The sequence below is a fragment of the Protopterus annectens genome, chromosome 5.part1 (assembly GCF_019279795.1).
Source record: "Protopterus annectens isolate FY-2018-M chromosome 5.part1, PAN1.0, whole genome shotgun sequence".
NCBI lineage: Eukaryota > Metazoa > Chordata > Ceratodontiformes > Protopteridae > Protopterus > Protopterus annectens.
In genome coordinates, this window is record NC_056736.1 from 626,864,500 (window position 1) to 626,882,099 (window position 17,600).

At 40.7% G+C, this 17,600-nt stretch overlaps 1 protein-coding gene across 1 annotated transcript in view; it reads right to left on the minus strand.

Annotated features, from left to right (window-relative positions):
* The window catches only part of TEX26 (testis expressed 26), a 551,340-nt gene that overhangs the window by 248,607 nt on the left and 285,133 nt on the right, over positions 1 to 17,600 (minus strand). Inside the window, exon 5 of the mRNA XM_044073242.1 lies at positions 14,340 to 14,496. Coding sequence (XP_043929177.1) covers positions 14,340 to 14,496 — 157 coding nt within the window. The remainder of the gene's footprint in view (positions 1 to 14,339; positions 14,497 to 17,600) is intronic.

Here is a 17,600-nt window from a genome sequence, read left to right on the forward strand (position 1 = left end):
GGGAATCCACCACGCCAGTGGTTGGTTCTATCCTCTTGCTAGTCATATGGAAGGTGTTGGGATTTGCAAAACCAAAAGCTCATGTTTTTCCTTTCAGATTCCTTGCAAATGACCTTTGTAGGGCTGAGAACCTTACTCCATCTCTGGTAAGGGTCTGTCCACTTGTTCACTCTCCAACAGTTGTGCTTTGACATTTGGTCCAAGAAGAATGGAGACATCAAATGGGGTACTGGCAAAGATCACCAAGAAGTGGTCTGCAGATCCTGACAAACTGAGCCAGGCTTGTCTTCACAGGATGATACCTGACCTAGCCACTCTTTCTGCTCCACCTGTGGCATTATGAAGCAACTGCATGGACAGTGTGGAAAAGGTGTTCATGGTCAACAACTAGGACTCCAATCATTTTTGAGCATCTCCCAGGTGACAACCACCTGAGGGACTAAAGCCTTGTCTGCTAACTCCCTCTAGAACCTATTCATATGTGTTAAGTAGTTCAGGGAGTGCATTGCAAAGGTACTTGATGCATATGCATGCTTCCCTAAGCAGTCCATCATCCTGGATTCCTTATCTAGATGGCAGATAGCCTGAGCATCCTTGGGGGTGTCTTTCCTTGTGGCAGCTGAGACCACAATGGTATAAGCAGGTGATCCCTTGCTCTAATGTGGTCTGTCTTTGGCAGTCCGCAATAACTCAGTCGGGTTTATGTGGGAATGGTTCCATTACATCAGGTTCCCTCCACTTACTTTGACAAACCAGCTACACCACCTTGTCCAGGGATGGAACTATCTAGGCTGTAAGTAAGAATGGCCAGAATGCCTTCTGAAGGACCTCTTCCCAAAAAGAGGTAGAGTCAGTGGGCCAAGATCCCATCTGCTGTATCACTATCATCTTGAGGATTTCATCAAACCTGGGTCATCTGGAAGGGACTTGGGGGAACCTCTCCCTTATCAAGATCTATATCAGGAGTGGGGGACTCTGAAGTGGAGAACAAGTGCTTCTTCTTGGCCCACAAAGCCTACCCTGACCTTTAGGTGCCTCACCTATTTCACCCCTGCATGTAGTCAAATAATAGCATTAATAATGAATTTTAGACAGCTTATAAAAAGATTTGTAATATGCTAGAAATATGCTAGAAAACAAGGCAAAACTTGTTTACTGAATTAAGGTGCACTGATTTTTGATTGAGATGTTTACTAGTTTAAAAAGGGGGCAATCACTGGATTGTAGTTAGGTGCTCTTATAAGGGACAAGTTTGAAGAGGCACTGAAGATAGAAAATTAGGTATGATACAAGTCTTGTTTACAACTTATGAAATGATTTGTAGTTTCTAAATACCATCAGTCTACAATTGTCATGACCTTTAAATATCATCAGTTTGGAGATCATTTTGACCTTTTTCGACTTGTTGTTTATAAAAAACTATAAAATGCCCATCAGCCAACAAAAGAATTGGACTCATCAGCAAGGATCTTCAGCATGGACTGTGCGTACTAATGCTAGTGCTTGCATTGTGTTAACTTGACTTAAATCGTCATGGACTTTTGGCTTGGATTGGGCATTTTCAGTGTCAGTGCCGGCACTGTGTTGATTTAAACAGATAGCCACACTGTTAGAAGTTGGAGTCAGTCAGTGAGCAATGAAGACCATATTACTGCTTGTAAGTAGATGTTCAGTTTAATATTTTGATCTTTTAAAAATAAATTGGTGTCTTGATTCATTCCTTCCCTACTGTATTTACCTCAGAACTAATATATTAGACCATAACACAAGCAGTTTTTTTGGCACCAAAACATTGAACGTCAGCAATGTCAGCACTGACAGTGTCCCCCAAGGGATTGGGATCAGCCCAGGCACTTATGTGTCAGTGCCAACAATCTAAGTCTTAGTGGAAATCAGTGCCACTATAGCTAGTACCAAAGCAACAGGTACTAAGGTGGTTGGTAACATGGAGAAATGTCACTGTCAGTGAAAAAGTCAGGGTCTCAACTGCTGGCCCTGATATTCCCAGTGCCAAAATAGGGCCTGGGGTAGAAACCTTTGATATGGATGGTGCGGGCTCACCTCCAGCTGCCCTAGGAACAAAGGGCACAATAATAACATATAATTCCAACTGGACTTCTAAGAAGGTCATTATCTTGTTCTCCAAATCCAAAGGTACATTAGAGCTATGCACCAGCATGGAGCAGCTAAAGAACATAGCCAAAATAAGCCCACAGTTAATAAGTTTGATAACTCATGCTCTGAGGAAAACTATCTAGTCCTTCACTTGGCTATAAGTTGGAAAAGCCAAATTGCTCAGGTGTAAAGGAGGCTGCAGGAGGAGGAGTCAAAGGAGGTACAGAAGAGGCAGAAGATGGCCCTAGGGGTGGGGGCGGGGGTGGGGAGAAGACTCCAATTTGGGAGTGATGGCAGAAGAAGGGGAAGATGCTCTGACCTTTGAATGTTTCCTTTTGTTCTTTTTTCTTTTCTGATTGAAGATCATCTTGTACAGTATCACCTTTAAGTAGACCTTTCAATATTAATTTATTGTACTGTCTATCAGTGTTTGCTGACTAATATTCTTATATACAGGGTGGTCAGCCCTTAGGTGTTCTGACCCCAGGCACACCATACAAAGATTGTGTGGATCCTCGAGCAGAATTCTGTGACTACACTTTTTTCATTTCTATAAATTCAGAGGCTTTCTTTTTCCATTATAACAACCAGAAACAGCAGGCACCAGTGCTATAAATTAAACACTAAAACAACAGTCACTAACAGTGCTATGACTTACACACCAAAAAACAACAGTCGCTAATATCAACAGCATCTACGGCCTAAGAACTAATCTCTGATAGGCTAAACAATATCCAAAAAACAGTGATAAAAACAACTTGAATCCAGCTAAAAGAGCTTGTTATGGAATTGTTCTATACTTCTTTATTTTTATACCCATAATGAAGGCAGCTATATTTTATGAACAAGTAGAAAAGGCAAAAAAATAAATGCAATAAAAATAAAATAAACAAATGATAGAAAGAGGAAGAAATGAGAAGATGTTAGAAGTAAAGGTAAAGGGAACAAGCTCAAACTCATAAATTTTAAATAGAGAGTATAAGAAACTATAAGCAAGGTATTTTAAACTACTTTGTGACAAGAAATAGCAACTTATCTACCACAAATTTTTTCCCAAAAAAGTTGCCAAAGTTGCTTGAGTGGAGGTTACTTTTGAAGAAATCAGCATTGAGACCTGTAGATAAGAAATGCCAGATGGTGAGGAGCTCGAGCTATTAGGAGAGTGAAATGTTGCTGAGAGCGCACCTGCAGCAAACAATCCAGACTATTTCAACACGTGGACTGGATCAACTTGGATAATTATTTGATATGTGTAGAAGGCAGTACTGAAGTCCTGCAAAGTCAAATGAAGTGGCTAAACTATGTACTCTGACGATGAAGGAACTAAGACTTAGATCAAATACACTCTCAGGTCTCAGACTACCTCCTTACTAACAACCTCCTTTCCAGTACTCAGCATGGTTTCCAACCAAACCATAGCACCACCACTGCCTTACTCTCCTTTACTAACACTATCCTTCAGCATAAAAACAATGGCTGTCTCTCCTCTGCTACTTTCCTAGACCTATCTAAAGCATTTGACATGGTCCCACACAAACAACTTATCTCTGTCCTCAATAACCTATCCTTCTCACAATCAGCCACCAACTGGTTTCAGAGTTACCTGACTGACCGCCAACAATCCGTTGTATGGCAGAATGATATATCTCCCCAACTACCTGTCTCCATAGGGGTTCCCCAAGGATCCATCCTTGGACCCCTACTCTTCTCTGTTTACACCAATAATCTAGCCTCTGCCACCAAACATGGCACACTCATCCAATACGCAGATGACTCGACCATCATCTGCTCAGCCCAGTCCCTACCCAAACTGCAAAAAGTCACACAAGAAGCCTTTTCCTCTGTTGAAACATGGTTATCCGATGCCCAATTAATACTCAACCCAAACAAAACTAAACTACTCATCTTCCAACCCACCAAACATACTCAAAACAACTCTCACTTTAACATCACAGCAAAAGACAACACCACTATATACCCAGCTGAACACACCAAATTGCTAGGAGTGGAAATAGACAATAAACTAAAATTTGACATTCACATATCCATGACCATAAAAAAGTCCACAAAAAATTAGGAGCATTATACAGAAATAAGCAATTTCTCACCAAAGCAGCAAAGATTTCAATAGCAAATTCCCACCTTATCTCCACCCTACTTTATGCCTCTCCAGTATATACCAACCTAAGGCAATGTGATCTAAACAAGCTAGAGACCTGCTACAACAAAATCGCCAAATTTGCCACAGGGGCATCCTACCGTAGTCACCACTGTCTCTCTCTTGCTGAACTGGGCTGGCTTAAACTCCCTCACCTCCTTCAGTGGTATCAACTCTCACTTGCCCACAAACTAGTAAACCATCCACTAAATGTCCCATCCCTCCAGAATCTACTCCAACCCTATCGCACCACCAGACCACTAAGATCCAGCAACAAAAATCACTTGCAGATCACTAAAGCCAATAACTCTGCTGGTGAAGCACTATTCTCTTGCATCATAGCCAAATTATGGAACTCACTCCCACCCACAATTACCTCAGTACCATCATGCACCAACTTCAAAACTTTATTAAAAGCGCACCTAAAAACATGCTGGCTATGCCCTTGCAACTCCCACTCTAATATCATCCACCCCACCCAACTACTACCTTTCTTTCCACTCCACTAACTACCTTGATTATAGCAAGCTCAGATGCTCATAAGCCTAGTACTTATTATACAGCAGGAACTTCTCATTGTTACATTTGTTAATGCCTGTTATGTACTTCACAGATAAAGATTCTAGTTGTCTACTGATGTACTATGTTCTTCATCTGTAAATATGTTGTAAGTAATTTCTATGTTAAATTGTTAATCGCTATGTAATCCAATGTAACTACTGTCTGTTTATTTTACTGTGGAGCTTTTCTCCCCGGGCCTCCGCTGAAAATGGACCCACGTCCAGTCGGACACTCCCAGTCAACAAATTTAAATAAATAAATAAAAATAGATGCCTGAAATAGGCCAGATAACCTGGACATTAACAGACTGAAGTAGATCATTTTTCATGTGGCCTTGAACAAAGCCAAGTGGAGGATTTCTTGGTAGCTTTCAAGACATTTGTGATCTCCCTGGGAAATCTGGTAGCTGAGAGGGCACTACTGTAATAGTCAAACTTTCATATGAAAGTAATCATTTTGTTGCAGCCTATACTTCCTGCAAAAGAATCACATCTGGAGATTCAAGAATCAGGCTCTTCTGGACAGCCATGGAATGACGAGAAACAGCACAGACCTTTCCATATGGAACTTTGTCATTTGACAAGAAATCAGAAGAACAGAATGAATGCATAAGGACCACCCCCCCAAGTCCACCAAGTACAAGTCTACTCCATACTATCTACTCAGACATCTCAACCATACCGAATTCCTTGGTATTTACTGGTTTTGAGGTGAAAATAATGGGGTGCCACGAATTCCTGAGTGGCCCCTTTAATTTTCAAATTCCCGGGTTGCTTTTATTTATTTATTTATTTTTATTTTTGCTGATGTCATCACGCACAGGGGGTGCGCAAGATGACATCAGCCTCATTAGCAGACTAACAGCCTGTCTGAATTTGGCTGAGGGCTGGAAGGAGTGTGTGTATGTTCAGGGCATGGTCCGTTTTAGTGCTGCAGGAGATACTAGTTCTGAACTTCTCCGTTCTGTATGTATTGTTTTTTTTTTTTTTTTGCTGCTGCACAATGAAGTTTCTTTGCCGAGGGTCCGTTGGTGGTTCTGCATGTAAGGAAGTTTCCTGCTGCAGGAGGTGTATGTGTGTGTGTGTGTGTATGTGTGTGTGTGTGTGTGTGTGTGTGTGTGTGTGTGTGTGTGTGTGTGTGTGTGTGTGTGTGTGTGTGTGTGTGTGTAGGGGGGGGAGGGGTGTGCATGTCTGTTAGTGCTGTGCTCAATGAAACTGCTGTTCAATGAAGTTTCTTTGCCGAGGGTCCATTGGTACTGTGTTCAATGAAAATTGTTTTGCCGAGGGTCTGTTAGTGGTTCTGCATGTAAGGAGGTGTGTGTGTAGTTTTAATTATTCTGTCCATTAGTGCTGCTGTTAGTGATTCTGCAGTTGTCCGTTAGGACTGTTAGTGGCTCTGCACACAGTTGTCCGTTATTGTTAGTGGGTCTGCATTGTCCGTTAGAGTGAGTATGCATGTGTGTGCGTGTGTGTGTGTGTGTGTGTGTGTGTGTGTGTGTGTGTGTGTGTGTGTGTGTGTGTGTGTGTGTGTGTGTAGTGTTGTAGGAGATACTAGTTCTGAACTTCTGTGTTCCATATATATTATTATTTATTTATTTATTTTGCTGTTGCTCAATGAAGTTTCTTTGCCGAGGGTCCGTTAGTGATTCATTAGTGCTCAATGAAACTGTTTTGCCGAGGGTTCGTCTTTAGTGGTTCTGCATTTGTCTGTTAGAGTGTGTGTGAGTGCTGCTGTTAGTGGTTCTGCAGGTGTCCATTAGAGACAGAGAGAGAAAGAGAGAGAGTGTGTGTGTGTGTGTGTGTGTGTGTGTGTGTGTGTGTGTGTGTGTGTGTGTGTGTGTGTGTGTGTGTGTGTGTGTGTGTGTGTGTGTGTGTGTGTGTGTGTGTGTGTGTGTGTGTGTGTGTGTGTGTGTGTGTGTGTGCATGCATCTGTTCTTATTATTCTGTCATAATCTTTATTTTAGAACTTCACATTTCACAGAAAGGATGCTTGCTCTTTGCACCTAAGGGCAGTTATCTGTGCATTTGTTGTCCCTTGCAGATGAACTTCATTAATATGGAGAATGGTATCACATGAATCTTTCCCTGGGCTGCTCTTCCTTATATGTTTAGAGAGGTGACTGTTAGAGCAAATCAGGTTACTCATGCAGATATTCATGAAAGGTTTACAGCTTTGCTGGTAGCTGAGGGCTTCTCTTGGGTACTGAAATATTAAATCAATTTGTAAAGGCTAGGGACAAAAAGCTGGTACTGGATTTTATTTTATGACGTGGTAAAGTTGCTAGAGAATGGAGCATGTCTAATCATTCAGCTAGGGCATGTTTGCTGAATACATAATGAAGCTGAGAAATAAATATTTTATTTATTTATTTATTTTATTTTACATTTGTTGACCGGGATAGTCCAACTGGATACATGTCCATTTTCAGCGGAGGCCCGGGGAGAAAAGCTCCAACAGTCTCAATGACAGATAGTTACATAATAGAGTTTAAGATGAACAAGAAAATGAAAAAAAGGGGAAAAAAAGCAATTTACATACTATCATAAACTACCATGCTCTAGCAAACACAGAATACTACAGTTCATTATACAGTACTTTAAAAACATGCTAGCAAAGTCATTAGGACAAATTATAGCTTAGAATTTGGCTAAGATACAATGTTCTTTTTGAGGTTAGAATAAATATTCATTTTGATTGTCATGAGAAGAGAAACTCTTCAAGGTCTGATTACTTATATTATTCTACCTGTTAGATAAAAGTTCACTGAACAGTATACCTATTTTCTCTACCTTAAAAGGGACTTTGAAATGTTCTTATTTTTAGAATTTTTCAGCAGGTCTTTAATGACTAGCATCATTAGAAAACATTTAAATTGATATTTTGGTAGCTTGTAGAACTACCAAGTTAAAGCACTGCCCTGCACTCAAGTCTCTAGCTTCCTAGTTACCCTTAAATGACAGCGTAACGAAAGTAAAATTAATCCAGGTGCCCAGCCATTTTAATGACTTGCTGTTGGCAAATGTGCTACATATGAATAGCTACTAAGCGCAGTAAATAATGCACATCATAAATTCAAAAACCTGCCATTAAAAATAAGGTACGGTGACATGGATATTAAATGGTATATTAATCAGATAATATTTAAATTTCTTTTTTTTTCATTGAGTGTTATTGATTATCAATTTCCAGTTCCATCTCAGAAAAGAATAATATTCAACTGTTATATTCTAATTACTGCATTATTCATACATCCTGATTAAGATATTCTATATTTATTCCTAGCTTGCTTTAGGAAATATGAATTTGTTAAACATGTTTTTTTATATAGTTTATAATCTGGATGCCAGGCAGTGACATACAATGAGTACTTAAACGTCACAACAGTACTACTTGTATTGAGAACAGGCTTGCAGATAGTCAGAGAATTGTCCTCATTCTGTGATACAGCAAGGAATGTTGGTCAACTTCCATGGAAAAAAAGACTAAAATGCTAATGTGAGTTATGATGTTTGATGTTTTAGTAGAGATATTATACCAGTGTGATTGAAGTTTTATTTTATTTATTATTGCATTTGTATTGTTTAGCAGGGCAGAGTATTGATCTCCATGAACCCTTTTCAGAGCCAGCCTGAGAGTATCGTTTGGCAAAGTGACTTTTCATTGCCAGTCTCTAGCATCACACTTTTTTTGTCAAAAAGCAATATAATCTACATTTATGTATCTAATCCTTAAAGGGAAGGTTTTAAAAAATATTTGCAGACAGACATAGTGGGTCACTCTGGGGCCATGTTTTGGTTGTCTGTTCATCAGTTTGCGTTTGAAAGTTGGTATCCCACAATTCCATTGGAGTGGGTGGGGGTCCATAATTTTGTATGCAAATTTTATGTTAACCAGCATACAGATTTCAGTACAAAAAAGAGATTAGAAGCACACCACGACAAATCGAAGCCAACTCAAAAAGCTGATGTATCCATTATTTGTAGAGAGTAAGCGCTTGCACGCCTCACACGGCGCTTCTTCAGACTTTAAAGTGAACAGTGACAGTGAACAGATTAACCTTCAGAACACCATACTTCAAATGAACAGAAAATTCAGAATGGGCTCAAAATGTGATTCAAAATATCATCTATGATATTTGTTTTTTCCAGGATATAGTCTGCGTCCAGGAATATGCCCAGGTCAGTGGCTCATTCTCAAACATGGATTCCTTCCATGTAAAGAATGTAAGGGGGATCCCCACTTCTTCATGACCCCCCCCCCCCCACACACACCTCAACCTAATTTTACAAGCAGAGGTTTGGACTTCAGAAACATCTCCAGAGATTTGTAGGCCAAAACACCACCCATCATTTAAGGAAGGTGATGTAACAATGCTTCTTCTACCAATTCTTTAGACATAAAGGGATAAAATTCTCACAACAACCCAGTGACCTGAGTTTATTTTAAGGTTCAAGCACCTGCTGGAGCTAGCATGGGGGGATAAAGAGAAATGACAAAGCTTAATCGGCTCATCTCTTCAGGGTGGGGGGGGGCCAAGGTAGACAGCATACTTCTGTCATTTTGAAGTATAACTCCTGGTGAGACTGGGGCTCACAAAGAGGTTGCAGCCTAAAAGGAGGTGGGGACAGTTGATTATATTATATGCAGGGCATGGATGCATATCATGAGGGCCCACTGCACAGCAAACCTTTGGTGTGATGAGGTATGCACAGGGGAAAGCTATGGCTTTGTAAAGAACCCCCTCTCTCATCTCACCCATTGCAATGATAATAGATCCTAATCCAGAATAGCTCAAACTTCACCCCCAGGAATGAATGGGCCATAAGGTGCTCATCTTGGTTCAAGGTACAGCCAAGAAAGCAGAGCTTTAGGGTCAGTGTAAGGAGCATGGTGTAAAAAAAAAACTTCTTTAGTGGACTCCATCAGTGCTGGATTATAGAGGCCCAAAGTGGGTTCTCCTCTCCAGATGCCTCCAACATGCAGGACAAAATCAGAAAGAGGGAAGAATTTAAAACTCAGTACCAGGATGTAGGCTGAAACTTACCATATTAAGGGCTGGTAGAAAAGAGTGAATGAAAATTTCTGAAAGGTCTGAGAAGAAATGTTGGCATTGCAGCCACTACTGGCAAACCTACCACTGCAAGGCCTACATATGAAGGTGGACCAGCAGAGCTGTTATCATTGTCACTCTCATCAACCCAAGAGGTTATCATCTTTCTCATAAATGATTGACAGGATTTAAAATGAACAGAAGTGTATGGGGAGTGGGGAGGGGGCAGTATATGCTTCTCTGATAGTGTAAATGGCTTTACCATTTTCTGGAGATCTTCAATGATTTTTTGTGATGATTGCCAAAAAATGACCTTGCTCCTAAAAGACACAACTAAGATAACCTTTGTGACTCCGAGCAAGTCACTTAATTATACAGTGCTCCCAGGTTGTCTTGAAAAAAGACATTTGTGCCTTACAGCCAGAACTATTTATCAAATGAATATGAGTTCCACACCTGAAGTCAATGCCTCATTGGTCCGATCTGACCATAAGCTAATTACCCTAGATATCCACATCCTGCCTCCACCCCCCCCATTAAGGAAACCATAGTAAAAAATTTCTCCAAATCCAACTTCATGCTTCTTAAGACAGAACTGGTGAACTTCATGACACCCATGCAGATGGACAATAAAGTTACGACTACTGAATCCTACACAACTGCACTTTATAAGCACTTACATGAGTGCATGAATCGTGCTATCCTAAACAGAACCAAGATGCTATCCTCCAAAAAAAGGAAGCTAATCTGGTGGTCAATTGCCATAAACAAACTGTACAACAGAAGGAAGAAACTCTTGCAAAAGAGAGTAAAATCCCACGAGTGGAGGAGCTCCCTGGTCAGCCTTGGTAAGAAGCTGCGATCCCTGATAAAATCCTCCAAAGCTAATTACGAAAACAAAATCGCCAGTGATTCTAAAGACAACCACAAAGCATTCCATGGCTATGTCAAGAATCTCAATGGCAACACACAGATCTGCTTTGAGTTACAGCACAATGGCACTAAGTATACAGACCCAACTGATATTGCCAACATCCTGGCAGATAGGTTCAGTGCTAACTTTACCCCCCTCTCACCCCCTAAACAGCCCATCTCTATACCGGAAGAATGCAAAGTTCCTGTAATCACGGCTGCACAGGTGAAAACCACACTCTCCAAAGCCAAGAACACAGCATCCATGGGACCAGACAACATCCCAGGCTGCGTTCTACACGAACTACAGAACGAACTGGCACCCCACCTAAGTACCATGTTCAATCATAGCCTCACCTCAGGCTTTGTGCCTGCTGAATGGCGCATGGCAATGGTTATCCCACTCCACAAGGGGGGAGCCACCATGGACCCCGGGAACTACTGCCCCATTAGCCTTACGAGCCTGGTCTGCAAGGCCATGGAATATATCATCATGGAACTTATAAACAAAGACATTGGTAATCTCCAAACTCTGGATCCCACCCAGTTCGGGTTTGTAAAAGGCAGATCATGTCTCCTAAACCTGACAGACTTCTTTGAAGCAGTCGCCAAAGCCGTAGACAAGGGTAAGGTGGTTCACACAGCCTGTCTAGATCTTGCCAAGGCTTTCGACACCATCCACCACTCTGGAATTATAGATAAACTCACTAAACTAGGTATAAATCCATATGTCACAAGATGGGTTGCCAACTGGCTCACTGACAGAACCCACACTGTGAAAGTAGCAGACTCCAAATCCGACTTCAGACTAGTGACAAGTGGAGTACCACAGGGCTCAGTCCTGGGTCCTCTCCTGTTTGGTATCTACTTCTCTGAAGTACAGGCTAATAAAGAAGGTCTTTGGCTAACGAAGTTCGCAGATGACTGCAAACTAGGAGCCATAATCGAAACTCCTAACGATGTGGACATCCTACAAAAGGGCCTCAATGGGACAGATGACTGGTGTCAAAGCCATGGCCTCAAGCTCAATGCCAAAAAGTGCATTGTCATCCCCTTTGGTAAAAACTCTGTACCCATGAACTACAACATAGGCGGTAGTATACTTAACACCGAAAGTGTGATAAGAGACCTTGGGAAACAGGTGGGCAGTAGTCACTCCTTTGATAATCACATCGCCACAGTAGTCAGGAAATCCTTCTATGTGGCACACCTCATCACAAAAGTTTCTCATCCAGAAAAAAAGAGGTCATTGTTCCCCTCTACTCATCACTCATTAGACCCATTATAGAGTACAACGCCCCTTTTGGTATGTACCTCAGAAGACATCTACAACAACTGGAAAGGCCGTAGAAATACCTCACAAAGAGGATTACCAGCCTCAAATAGATGCCCTACGCAGACCGTCTCAAAGAACTCCAGCTTTACTCCGTCGCATATCACCTGCTCAGAGGTGATATCTGCCTAACATACAAAGCTATGTCAAACCTAGAGCTGTTGGACAAGCTCAACTTAAAGAAATCCCAATCCCGCCGAGCTACATGCTCTAGGGACCTAAACCTTGTCACCACAATAAACAGAACATGCCGGAGGAATAGATTCCTGTCCCAGAGACTTCCCATACTCTGGAATAAACTACCTATCTATATCAATCATTAGCACTCTTCAAGAAAAATCTTGATGATTGGATGGGAAATAGGAAATTCACCCCGAGGATCACCTCTGTGGCTCTGCTCCACAGTGGCACATGAAAATAATTTTCTTGGGTGGCAAAAGCCAGGGTACCTTTTTGACTGGGCTTGTATAGGCCTCAGGGCCGATAGCCTAGTGCCTACCTATGAACCTATACACAAATAATAAATATACTAAAAAGCTCCTTGTGGAAAAAGTAGTCTGAGCCATTTTGCCATACAGTAGTAGTGACCAAAGTCAACTTCACACCTGCTATACTACACGTACAGTGGACTAACAAAGAAATCCAGCTTAGATGCAGAGCTGACTTTTGACATCCACAGCAACTATAAGAGAGCTCTACAACTAACAAAGATGGAGAACTTGTGTGAGGATCTCAACTTACAAGAATAAGCTTGTACTACTAGAAAGAATAAAACCAAACCAGTAACATTCTAAGATAAAAAGCACACACATTTTACTGCTGCAAGCATTTTTTCTTACTGTAAAAGTCTCTTGTGGTTATACTACTGTGGTGAGTACAATTTCATGCTGGTTGAATTAAAAAAATGAATCTGAAACAAAATTTCAACTCAGTTTTTGTGTGAGGGAACAATGGCTTTCGAAACCTCCATACATAGGGTTTTACCCTGCCCTGCCTTACATAATATATTTAACTCTTGAGTCACTACACTTTGAAGAAAGAGAAATTTTCCCTACAGTAACCTTACTCAAAAAAATTACAATTTCATACTCAGTGATGTTTTCACTAATGATACTCAAACTTGCTTTATAGGACTCGAGTAACTTACACAGCTATACTACTATCTGTATTCCTAAACTGAAAGCACACAATGCGAGACTAAGAAGCCACACAAAGGGGAAGTTCTTTTTTTTTTCCAGAATGGTAGCAAACACAGGGAATGGTCAGTCCTGGACATGATTTTAACTGGCAAGGACTAAGTTCACATTTGCACGGGATAAAAAAGGCAGGTAAAAACTGATCAGTCACCATCTCGGGATGCTTTGTCAGGGAAATTTAGTGGGTGCACTTGATTACATCAGCATACCATATACTTTGCAAATAATGGTTCAAAACTTCATGTTCTATGTTATTTGTACTACACTGTGCAACTTATACCATTATTTATTTATTTATTATTTTTATTTAAAATTTGTTTACCAGGATAGTCTGACTGGACAACGTGTCCATTTTCAGCGGAGTCCTGAGGAGAAAATCTCTACAAAGTTACAAAGTGAGATGAAAAGTTAAAAGAGTAGTTAAAGTTTAGCAGTAGTAAAGAAAAAAAAAACATATTTAAGTAATATTAACAGTTAAAATCAAGATTGTGGTGGAAGCTTATGATGACAACACATTTGCAAAGTGAGGATAAGTACAGAGTTTTTACATATTTAAGTAATATTAACAGTTAAACAAAATCAAGATTGTGGTGGAAGTTTATGATGATGACACATTTGCAAAGTGAGGATAAGTACAGAGTTTTTACAACTGACATTACAGTAAGAACGAATTCAAAAGTATCTACACTATATACAATATGTCTAAGTGGAATACAAGTCAGTAGAACAGTGTTCATCAGAATCAGTAATGAGTAATACCTAGTATAGGGTGGGTTCATAAAGGGTCATTGCAGTTGCATATATCGTTTTCATGAAGGTATGATTTCAGGAGTTTTCTGAATGGGTTAGGTTGTTTAGTATGCTGAAAAGTACAAATTTTGTGTAAGCAAGCATCCACAAATTATGAAATTGTATTAAAGCTCTAACGAATTTACTGTACAGCTCTTTGCAGATTGTTGCATTTAGCTGTTTTTTTATGATACATGCTTAGATGGCAGACATGAAGTTTCAAACCTTGTGGAATTCCAACAAAGTCTTCCCTGTAGGTCGTGCGATACTGCGCTGCTATTGCTGCCTTTACATCTTTTTCATACAGTGGCAAGCTCCAAGGAGATTTGCTGAATGGACTTGCTTGCTTCTCCTCCCGTGGGAGTCTCCATATCATGAATGACTACAGAAACGCAAAATAGTCTTAGTACTCAAGCAAATGGAAACCATTCACAAATGACAGGTAACTGATAAACAATTAATGTTGCCTCCATTTGGTTTCATTACTTAATATAGATGGCACAGAATTTTTTTTCAATACAGCCACATCCCTGTATCCCGTACTTATATCTCCTAGATTACTCTTGTGTATGAAGTACATGCAATCATGTGTGAATTACACAGAAATTCCCCCAAACAAAAGAAGAGTCATGGAAATCATATGTTTGGACAGCACTGCCAGACTAGGACAAAGTACAGCTGTGAAAGAATTTACCATAACAGTAAATGTCCTACTGATCACTGTTGCAGTATTCCTGACAAGTAGGATATCTTGCCAAGGACACCTTCACATCCAGCCAGCATACCAAAGCCTGTGACTTTCTACACGCCATACATTTGATGTATGACCTAAGCCAGAAGGCAGGAGGTACATAAGGGATGTATGGGCATGAATTACCTCAGAATTTACTTGCCTCAGGACGAAGGGAAGGAAAAGAAACTGTTTATACATGTATATATCAAGCAAGGAAAAGAAAATGAAGGAAATCCAGCTTGGCAAAAGGGTCACAGCAATACCAAAAGAGGAGGAATGTGGGTGAGACACAATACTGCAGCAGTGAGCAGTAGGACATCTACTGTTATGGTCAGTTCCTGCACAACTGTATTATGTCCTTCCAAGATCACTGCTGCAGTATTCCTAGCAAGTGGAAAAGTACTGAAGCTACTGAAGAGAAAGGGACAAGGAAGAAAAAAACAGATTTGGGGTCCAACAGACTAGACAATGGAGGACGTCCCTGGCAAAACCTGCTCTGGCACTAGAAAATACATCCAACATGTAGCGTTTAGTAGAAGTATGAACACAGGACCAAGTAGCTGCCTCAAGAATGGTTCTAGAAACCAGATAATTGAAGAAGGTCCCAGAGGATGCTATAACCTTAGCAGAAATAGCCTTTACAGAGGAAGGAGGTAGTTTTCCATGATGAGAACAACAAAAGGAAATGAATTTAGAAATTCAGGAAGAAATGGTTTGCCTAGATACTGGCAAACTTTGTTTCTTATCTTGAAAAGATACAAAACGCTGGCCAGATTTTCAAATGTCCTTTGTCTTGTCTAAAAATGAAGAATCCTCTCTCCTCTATTTTGGGGAGAGAGAAATCAAAATGGAAGTTGATGGACTGACTCAAGGATAGCTCATTGATTACTATGGGTATAAAGGAAAAATTAGTTCTAAGTGTAACCCTATCCTTATGGAAGAACAAGAATGGAGGAGCCACCATAAGTGCTTCCAGTTCAGAAACATTCTTGGCAGATGTTACAGCTACTAACAGCACAGTTTTAGGGAAGAACTGACAGCTAACTCAAAAGGCACTAAGGTCATTTTTCCCAGAATGTAATTGAGGTCTCAAGAAGAAGAAATAGGTTTTCTTGGTGGCCTAATGTGAAGGATGACTTTCAAAAATTGTTTAACCTCAAAACGAGATGAAAGAGGTACATCTATAGGCAGACAAGCACAAATGGTTGACAAATGAGCTTTAACAGAAGAATATGCTAGTTCAGAGTTGAGCAATTCAAACAAATGAGAAAGAACAGTGGGAATTCCCACTGAAAAGGGCCTCATTCTTCATCTTGTAGCACCACAAAGAAAACATCTTACTTCAGTTATATAAGATTTTCTGATATACATATAGAGGGGAGGGTTTGGTATAATCGTAAAGATTTTCACTTCAAAAGCACAAAGTACCAAGTTTGAGTCTGGCCTCAGGATATTGGCTAGTCTTAAAATAGCCTTTTTAAGTCAGTTAGCCTAATAATCACCTATGAACCTATGGTAGTAAAGTTTCTAGCCTCTTGTAAAACCTGGAGCACATCTTCAGAAAACAATTTTGCCTGAAACAAATTAAAACTCTTTCACCCGAAGAGCTAACTGTAGAGTTGGGAAATAAGGGTGAATAAGAAAACCATTATTTTGTGTGAACAAGTCCATCCTGTGGGGGTAAGTGTGAAGACTGCCCCCGGGCAGGTGAAAAAGAAGGGGAAACCGGTGCTGTATGGGCCAAAAGGGAGTCATCAACAACATTTTTTGCTTGTCCTTCATAATCTTTTGAAGGACTTTTGACAGAACAGGACAAGGAGGGGAAGGCATAAAGGAATCTCCCCTTCTGTGTAAAGAACATGGTTCCATCTTCCATACCAATTAGCTTGGGTCCTGGGACAGAAATCAGTCAACTATCTGTTCTGGGGGAAGGCAAAAAGGTCTATCTGTGGAGTACCCCACTGATGAATAATGTCTAGGAAGACCTCCCAGTTTAACATCCATTTGTGAGAGTCTGCCCTGGATCTGCTCAAGGTGTCTGCCATCATGTTCCTCTCTGAGGTAATAAACTGCATGAAGAACAAGATTGCATTGGATGGTAATCTCCCATGCCATCAAACCTAGTTTGCAAAGACAAAAATAATTGATTTCCCCCTTGCTTGTTTGTGAACCACGAGTGTGGTGCTGTCTGTGAATACTCTGAGGCAGTCTGAGGACCAGAAATAATTCAGAAATTGAAGGGACAGAATCAGGGCCTTCATCTCTTTGATGTTTATATGATCCTTTCTGTCCCTGGAAGCCCACACCCCCTGGACATTGATATTGCTGGAAACCCCCCCCCCCCATGCCAGGTCTGAAGCATCTGTGTACAACTCTTGAGATGGGGAAGAAACCAGAAAAGAAAGTCCCAGACTGAGGCAAAATCTGGTTGATCAACCAAAGTAACTCCTTTGTGATGCAGTGCAAGACAGGAATCTGGAAGTCTCATGGGTGGCAATGTTGAAGCCATATAGACATGAGGTACACTGCAGCTTCCTTTTGTGGAGTTTGGCAAACAGAATAATAGAAATAGTGAATGCAGTGAAATCTGGGGCTCTCAAAGCCTCTCTTGCTGAGGTTAACTTTGGGGGGGGGGGGTTCTGAAAGAACTCTGTCAGAAACAGAGCCTTGCTCTTAGGAAGGAAGGCTGTCACAGACAAGAGTGTTGATCCTGAATCCTAAGAAAATCTGGTCTTGAGATGGGATCAAGACAG